At 59.7% G+C, this 8,143-nt stretch overlaps 2 protein-coding genes across 7 annotated transcripts in view; both read right to left on the reverse strand.

The window, feature by feature from the left end:
• RAB44 (RAB44, member RAS oncogene family) overlaps positions 1-5,102 on the reverse strand; it is a 9,069-nt gene extending 3,967 nt beyond the window's left edge. Inside the window, exons 1-11 of one of the 3 annotated variants that reach the window (XM_042833734.1) lie at positions 4,978-5,102; positions 3,856-4,051; positions 3,664-3,781; positions 3,329-3,500; positions 2,988-3,131; positions 2,655-2,745; positions 2,469-2,564; positions 2,021-2,199; positions 1,616-1,664; positions 1,316-1,401; positions 851-1,179 (exon numbers count right to left, since the gene is read on the reverse strand). In XM_042833734.1, coding sequence (XP_042689668.1) covers positions 851-1,179; positions 1,316-1,401; positions 1,616-1,664; positions 2,021-2,199; positions 2,469-2,564; positions 2,655-2,745; positions 2,988-3,131; positions 3,329-3,500; positions 3,664-3,781; positions 3,856-4,035 — 1,444 coding nt within the window. In that variant the 5' untranslated portion in view covers positions 4,036-4,051; positions 4,978-5,102. Of the gene's footprint in view, positions 1-43; positions 1,180-1,315; positions 1,402-1,615; positions 1,665-2,020; positions 2,200-2,468; positions 2,565-2,654; positions 2,746-2,987; positions 3,132-3,328; positions 3,501-3,663; positions 3,782-3,855; positions 4,052-4,977 lie in introns of all 3 variants that reach the window. The other 2 variants (XM_042833732.1, XM_042833733.1) reach the window with 2 other exon arrangements.
• Positions 5,103-5,490: 388 nt separating this feature from the next.
• CDKN1A (cyclin dependent kinase inhibitor 1A) overlaps positions 5,491-8,143 on the reverse strand; it is a 9,088-nt gene continuing 6,435 nt past the window's right edge. For 2 of the 4 annotated variants that reach the window (XM_042833827.1, XM_042833825.1), the window contains exons 2-3: positions 6,930-7,340; positions 5,491-6,550 (exon numbers count right to left, since the gene is read on the reverse strand). In XM_042833827.1, coding sequence (XP_042689761.1) covers positions 6,501-6,550; positions 6,930-7,335 — 456 coding nt within the window. In that variant the 5' untranslated portion in view covers positions 7,336-7,340 and the 3' untranslated portion in view covers positions 5,491-6,500. Of the gene's footprint in view, positions 6,551-6,929; positions 7,935-8,143 lie in introns of those variants that run through there. The other 2 variants (XM_042833826.1, XM_042833823.1) reach the window with 2 other exon arrangements.

The raw sequence follows: 8,143 nt of genomic DNA on the forward strand, positions 1-8,143 counted from the left end.
CACACAGGCTGATTGGGCAGCCCAGGCTCAGTCAGTTCTTGTCCTCCGTCCTCAGCATCCTCCCTGAGATGCATGGCTGCGTCATCCAATCCATCCCTCAAGGCTTCTGGGCTGGGAATCCCATGCAGCAGAGTGCTTGCTGGAGAGTCCTCTGCCTCTTCCATTTCCAGTGCCTGAGCACTGACCAGTACCAGTCCATCAGCTGGGCTCCTTGCAGGGATTTCTGCTGGGGAAAGCCCCTCACCAAGCACTGCAGCCCCAGCTCCCCCCTCCAGCCCTGGCTCTGCTCTATCAGCCTCCTCCAGCAGTTGCTCCTCTGGCCCCACGCTCTCTGCCTGCTCTGTACCCAGGTCATCAGCCACACTCAGGGGCTGCAGCTCAGTCTCAGTCCTTTCCATCTCTCCCCAGCAGTGCCCCGCTGCACCACTATCCTCTCCATCCACTTTTTCAGAGTTGGGAGCTTCTCTCACCTCCTGCACTGCTGCCATTTGCACCTCAACCCATCCTGGCACCTGAAGCACATCGGTGGCAAAGCTGCCTGCTGGGAGCTCCACCTCCCGAGCTTTGAGGACTGCCTCCAAATTTTCTCCTTCTCCTGGGAGCTGCACCTTTTCCCACTTCATCTTTTCCCATCCTTCTCCCTCCAACCCCACCTGTGCCTGCTCACCCATCTCTGTGCTCTCTCCCAGTGCCTCTTGTGGCCTCTCAACCTCTTTTAGCACCTGCTGCTCCCCACCAGAACCCCTTTCCTGCACAGACAACACCCTTTCCATCCGCTCCGGGCTCTGCCCTGCTCTCTCCACGCTGTCTCCCTGAACTGCCCCCTCCTCCTGAGCTCCTGCAGACGCACCAGCCTGTGTCCCGTCCCCAGCACGAAGCTCAGCTGCAGCTCGTCCCTCTCTCAGGTCTTCTTCCAACACCTTGTGACTGATGTGGGTCTCTCGTGGGGCTGAGCCGCTTGGTCCAGTTTGGGGCTCAGCATCATCGTGTGGGCAGTGAGCAGCATCTCCCAGTGGCTGCAGCTTCTGCCTGCTCAGAGCTGCTATTGCATCATTCATCTCTCTTAGCAAAGAGCCTTGGCCAGAAAACCGTTCCTCTTTCAGAAATTCGGGGAAGGGATCCTCTTCTACAGAGAGCAGCCGTGACGGGTTTGTGTCTGCTGCTGGCTTTTCCCACACCCTGGGAAGAGCAGAAAATGGGGTGAGCAGAAAATGGGGTGAGCACAACACTGGGACAGAACGCTGAAGAGGAAGGAATTTTTGGCCAGGGGAGGGTGGAGGATGCGAGTGCAGTTCTTGGGGCCCAGGACCCTTACACATGGTGGGTGCTCCTGTGCTTGGGCTCGCTGCCCTGGGAGCCCAACTTGACGTGCATCTCTGACAACTGCTGCCCTGGGCTCATCTGTGGCAAAGGGAGGAAAAGAGAAGAGAAAACAAAAAGCTTGGCAGAGTGTGTATCCATTTGAAATGGTGTTCAGCTTTCCAGCTTCAGTTTCCAGATATCCCCACCCAAAATGTGGGGGTAGCAGCCCTGTATGCTGCTGCTCACCCCTTCCCAAGCACCCAAACCCCTGTGTGACATCCCACCACATCCCCACTCTGCGCAACTGCTGTACCTGCAGGGATGGCAGTGTCTCGCTGGGCAGCTCTGCCTCCTCTTCATCCCTGTAAGCACAGAGCACGGGGTCACGATGGAAACTGCCTCCCTTCACCTCCTCCATCCCCTCCCCAGGGTCCTCTGCAGCCCTGGAAGCAGTGATGTGCTCTGTTCTGCTCGGGACTGGGACAGCAGAGCCCACCTGTGGCCTCTGCACCAGTGCTGGAAGGGCCCTGTCAGCAAAATGCTGATAACACAATGCTGATAATCCTGACTTCTCTTCCTAGTACCTTTTGTACCCAATCACACCACATCCCCACACTTTTCCCATCCCAAAGCAAAACGATGGCTGAGTCCCATCCAGCTTCCTCCCCATCCACTGCAACTCCCAGGAGGGAGCCAGGTATGAGCAGAAGCCACTCACCGTGGTTTCTCTGCCCGCTGCTGAGCCATGGCAGCCCTCAGGCACTCGTGGCTCTGCTGCAGCTGTGCATGGATGTGCTGCAGCTGCTCCTCCAGCGCCCGCTTGTTCTCCTCCAGCTGTCGGTTCTCAGCACTGGCAGCTCGCTGGGTGCTGCTGAGACTGCGGCACTGTGCTTCCAGCTGCAGGGAGACAGCAGGATCACCTCCTGCTCCAAGGCTGGGGCTGGATTTTCCCCAGGGTATTGGGTGGGAAACTCAGTTTGTGCGCCCCCAGGGAAGGGAAGCCCGTGGGGATGGAGGCAGAGCGTGAGCGATGGAGGTGCTATGCGATGAACTGCAGAGAGCATCCAGGTTCAGGTGTACAGCACCAGGCCAAAGCCATGAGCGCAACCTAAAGAACTGTACCACCAAGTGTCAGGGTTTGGGGTCAGCATTTGAGGTCAGCTCACCTCCTCCTGCGCTGCAAGCAAGCGTTGCACCTCCCTGCCTCTGGCATCCAGCGCTCGCTGCAGCACCGTGCAGTGCAGGCGGCTCCGGGCTGTGCTCTGCGGTGCCAATGGGAACATCAGCACCCAGATGGGTTTGGGGTGCTGGGTACCTTTGGGGGGATGGGGGAGGGTGGATGGATCCCTCACCTCCTGCTCTATTCGCTGCCTCTCCTCTTGGATCTGCTGCTCCAGGACTTCGCAGAGCTGCTGCACCTCCTGTTTGTGCTCAGCCACGCGTCTTGGGGGGGGGGGGGGAGGTCAGGAGGGTCAGAACTGTGCCGTGTGGATGTGGGGACACTGCATGGCCCACCAGACCCACAGAGAGCACGGAGGTTCCTTCCCCCAGCAGGGATGTGGCCGGCACTTTGGCCATGGGGTGAGTGACTGCAGATGGAGCCCAACCCCAAACATGGGCACAGCGTGAATCCTCTGCGCCCATATTTCTCCCTCCTTGGGTGCCCCTCCCTGGCAGGGACTCACTTGTTGAGGGCCTCCTCCAAGGCCTCCTTCTTGCTCCGGGCTTCTTGGATGCGGTGCCTCATCTTGGCCAGGAAATCCTCCAAGTTGCCCAGGAGTTGGGGCTCATCCTCCCTCAGTTTGGCCCAGAGCTGCCAGATCTCCTGCCTGCCGGGAGAGAGCAGCAGGGCAGCAAGAAAAGATGGATCATCTGGGGGTCCCTATCACTGGGGCTGCGTGGTCCTGGGGGTGGCCGTGCTCCTGTCCCTGGGACAAAGGACAAAGTCTCTGCCCACATGGGCACCAAACTGGGGAAAGCTCTGTCCTGTCCCATCCTGCGGGACACCCGGGGGTGCTTTGCTCACTCTTCCCATCTGTCATCCACTCCCAGTTGCTCCATGAAGGCTGCAAAGTGTTTCTTCTCCTCGCTGTCCGTCTCTTCCCACGTGGGGCTGGCGAGGACCAGGCAGCTCCTCCGTGATGCTGCTTTCCGCCGCCGATGCTCCCTGCTGATTTTTTGGGAACTCAGGAACCGCCCTGTAGAAACACAGCCCTCAGCACCCGGATCCCAGTGCTTCCCACCACAGTGATCCATGGGCTCAGAGCCACAGGTGCTTCAGGGCAGCTGAATGCCACCCAGAACACTGAGCATCCCCATTGGAAAGCTCTGGGTGCGTGGAGTCACTATGTTGGCACTTACGGAGCCCAGCAGTGAATTCCTCAACGCTCAGCTGCCCGGTGCCTGCAGCATCCAACCCATCAAAGAGCAGCTCCAGCTCCTCCGTGCTGCACGGGACAACCTCCTCCTCCTGCAGTTTCTAACAACAAACCACAGGACCATCAAACAGTTGTGTAGGAAGGAGCCCTACAACCCCCTGGCCCCATCCCTTACCTGCATATCTGCACGAGCGATGAACCCCTCCGTGTCCCCGCGTTGCTCCTGGATCACATCCTGGACTTTCTGCATCACAGCTGCTGCCCACGGTGGCTCTTCAGCCGCATCCCTGCGGAGCTGCCGCCGCCGGCTGGATCCCATGCGCCGACCCCTGGAGCCCACGCGCTGCTCAGCCATGGCTCACAGTGGGGTCCTGCAGAGGGGAACCCATTAAACGGCTCACAAGGGCCGCGAGTTTGGCAATAAGAGGCACTTCTCTCTGGTTGCACGCAGCCCAGCGCCCAAGTGGGGGATGTGGTTTCTGCCTGCTGTGCTCCCACCCATCCTCAGCGCGGGGTCGTGGGGGTGATGCAGGCTCCAAGCGGCTCCAGGAGCTCCTCAGCATCTCTGAATATTCCTCCCCCAGCTTCCGCAGCCCTGAGTCACCTCCTGTGACCTCGGGGAGGTTTTCCATTCACGCCCCTGCCTTCGCCCCCGGCTCAACCCTCTCATCCTCATTGCTCTGAAGCGTGCCCAAATTGGGACAAAGAGTGGGAGAGAGGGGAAACCCCCCACAGCCCCACCCCTCCTTTCGCAATGCTCAGCCCTAAGGTGTGCTGGCAATAAGGAATGGGCTCCAAAATGTCCCCATCCCCTTCCACTCCCGTGCAGCACCGTCCCACAGCATCACACAGACATGGGGGGGCCCTGTGAGGTCAGCAGAGCCCCAAGGAGGGAAGGGGGGAGGAGTCAGGATGTGGGTACCCCATTCTGTGGTCCCAGCCACTAAGAGAGCCAAAGCAGCAGCATTTTGGGGAGGGAATGGAGGGGAGGTTATGATGCAAGGAAATCCCCTCGGTGCCTCCCCCTGCCCCACAGAGCGAGCTGAGCCCATTGAGTGCCATGAAATGGAGGCACCGAACACGGAAAAGCTGTAAAATAAATACCAAAGGGACTGAAAAACCGGCGACTGTCTGAGATGCTTCCTGCTGAGGGGTGGCAGGAGGCAGGAGGGTCACCACTGCCAGAAGCCCCAGGGGTGCAGGGCCAGGCACCAACCCCGCGTCCCTAACACCCAAACCCTCCTTCTTTTCCCCACTTCTCCATTAGCACGAGCCACCCCTTGAGAGCAAGGCTCACCTCCTCCACGCGCCCTCAGTTTCGGGATGCCGCTGCCTGGCTGCACCGTGGGGCTCCCCAGGGCTGGGGGGACATCAGCCCCACACAGACTGCATTGCTGCTGCGCACCTCCCGGCCCCACACCATCATTCTCTCTCTTACTCAAGGCTGCCTTCCGCTTTGGGGTTGCACTCAACTGCCGGTACGCACACGTTTCCTGTTTGCAGCACCACAGAGGGTGCAGCCACGGACCCCAACCCACCCAAACCCTCAGGAGAAGCCCTCATTCCTGTCCTCACCGGCAGCAGCCAGATTCAAAAGGCTCCATCCCACAGCTGGACATCCCACACCCCAATCCATCACCCAGATATGTGACAGCTCCTTTCCCCACCACACCCATAGAAACCGCAGCTCTGTGGGTGCTGCACCCCTAAAGCAACCCCCAACCCACATACAACACCCCCTCCCCTCCCCTCCAACTCCCAGTACACTCCACAGCAGTTATTCCCATCAACAGCCACCCATTCCCTTCCATGAGACAAGTGTTTATTCAGTTACACTCACAGACAAACAGGTATTTCCCCTTCCAAGAAGCTTCAATAGCGTTTTCATAAATAAACATTTAGTGCTGGGCAGCTGCCAGCATCTCTGACAGCAAAGTGCATCACGGTACGAGCTGGGAGCAGCGCCCACCTCCTCTGCCTGGGATCACCCTGCACCCCTTCGAGTCCCAGCACAGAGGGGCAGGAGGGGAACCCAGTGAAAGTGCTGAGATGCAACAGCACCGAGAGCCTCGGAGCAGGGCTGCATCCTCCAGGACATCCCTGGGTCACAGAGACAACAGCAGCTGCTCTGCAGTGCCAGGCCAGGGTCCTCTTCCCCAGCTCCAAAGTAGGAAATAGTCCAGGAGAAGGCTGTCACTTCTTCCAGCTGCTGCTGAGCAGCTCTCCACCCCTCCAGCAGCCTGGCAGTGCCAAGCAGCAGCAGCTCTCCATCCAGCTTAGTGTCAGCATCGAACGAGGCGCAGCAAGCCAACAGCACGCCAGGAACAGCACCAGCCATGGGGCAGCAGAGCCTGGAGCAGCCCAGCACCTCCTGAGCAGCGCTGGCCCCACGGGGCACCTCCAGCACGTTTGTCACCACTCTGTGACAAATGCATCGCTGAGTCACTGGGAGCAGCTCCACGCAGGGCTCACACCCAGCTGTGATCCACACCAGTGAGACTGAGGGTTTTGGAGCTGCTCCATGCCAGGCAACAGGCAGTGCTGGGCACCAGGATGCCGCAAGGACCACGCCAACACAGGGCAGGGGACACTCAGCCCCGCTTGCTGCATTCCAGTCCTCCTCAGTCCTGGTCTCCAGCGTCAGCTCCTCCTATACATTGCACACAGTGTGGGCCCCTCAGGAGCCCAGAGCTACTCATAAATAGGGAACTACAGACTCAGCATCGCTTCATACAGACAGCTCAGACAGCACAGGGCAGGGAAGGAGCCACGACACCCCCAGGGCACGTCAGCATCCGCATCCATCCCCAGCAGCGGCAGTCACAGCTTGGGCTTGTCGTGGACAACTCTTCTCTTGGAGCTGTAGAAGTCTGCAGGGCACAAAGAGAAATTGGGAGGCATCAGGGAGCAGAAGGAGAAGGCTGTTCCCAGGGCAGCACCCCAACCAGGTGCACTCACACCTCCAAAGGCCCACATTCACAGAGCCCTGCATCACTCGCTCTCACCACATCTCCATTGCTGAGCCTGAGGACTTCTGGCCAAAGGAGCTGAAGGTGGTGAATTGTTCTGGGGTATTTTTATTGATGGGACATCCGAGCCCAGTCCTGCTGCCCACCCCTCAGCCAGTCTGCAGCCTTTCCCCTCAAAAGACGGGATGCACTGAGGCTGGTCCATGGCTGTGAGTGCACCCAGTCCCTCCCACAGCACCAGCGGTGGCACCCAGAGGGACATCACACCCCCACCACTCACCTTTGACGGTGGTCTGCCCACGTTTCAAGCGCTGTGGAGAACCGACCCTGGCGAGCTCCGAGCTCTGCTGGGCTGCCCCATGATGAGCCCCACTGACAGCATCCTTGGGGGGAACCCTGTGGGGTGCTGAGCTCCCATGATCGCCCCCGCTGGTGGCCTTGGCCAAGCTGAAGCCCCCCCGCGAGGGCTGCTCTGCCAGCAGGACCCTCTCCCATTTGAAATGCCCTTCCAGGGGTGTCTCCGTTTCGAAGTTGAAGTTCCAGCGCCGCTGAGCTTCTTCCAGCTGCTGCCTCAGCAGTTCCTCAAAGTCGTTCTGGATCTGCTCGTGGTCCACGGGGCCGAAGAGGTTCCTGCACACTTTGCTGCTGCACGGCATCGGCCCGGCTCTGCTCTGCGACAGCGGCATTGCGGCTGTGGGGAGGGGGGTGCAGGAGGGATGTGAGGCCAGGGCGGCGAATGGGGCAGAGCTGGGCACAGCATGGGACCTGCCAGCAATCCTGGGCTCACACTGAGGGGTGTGAATGGTCTCGGCCATAGGGCAGAGCAAAGCGGCACAGGGGCAGGTGAAGCAATGAGGATGTTGTTTTTCTGGTTGGTTTCTTCATCTGAAGAACCCAGCCCAGTGGCAAGCAAACTTTTCAAACAGGAGCAAGAACTCACCATAAGCCTGACAGCCCCACCGAGCACCTCCTGTCTGCAAGGAGCTGTTGGGTAACTGGGGGGGAAGGAGCCTGTTTGTTTTCTTTCAAATCAATGCCAACAGCTTTGACTTCCACAGGATGAGCTTGTGCTCCTTCCAGAGCAGAGAGACCCCCATAGGGTGAGCGGTTATCAGAGCAAAGCCGGGATGGGATGCTTTTGTACAGCATGGGGGGGAGGGAAAATCATCAAATCCGGGCAGAAATGCATTAATGGGACAAAACCACACGGATCCCTGCGCGCTGTGAGGCCGGTGCTGCTAAGTGACACAGCAGCTTTTGTCACCTCCCACCCAAAGCTGGGGTCACACAGGTGCGCAGCCCCCCCCCCCCCCCCCCAATCACCCCCTGTTGCTGTCGCTGCCCCTTTCCTCCCCCCCCCGCCCAGCACACCCGCACTCACCCCGCGCTCCGCGTCACTCTGCGGTTCCCGGAGCCGCACTCCGCCCTTTATAATGGGGCAGGGAGGGGCCTCACGGCGTCGCCCGGGATTTCCCCCCTCCCGCCCCCCCGCCC

Source organism: Centrocercus urophasianus, unplaced genomic scaffold, assembly GCF_019232065.1.
Source record: "Centrocercus urophasianus isolate 14NV4802_14NV808 unplaced genomic scaffold, USGS_Curo_1.0 seq_42, whole genome shotgun sequence".
Taxonomy (NCBI): Eukaryota; Metazoa; Chordata; class Aves; order Galliformes; family Phasianidae; genus Centrocercus; species Centrocercus urophasianus.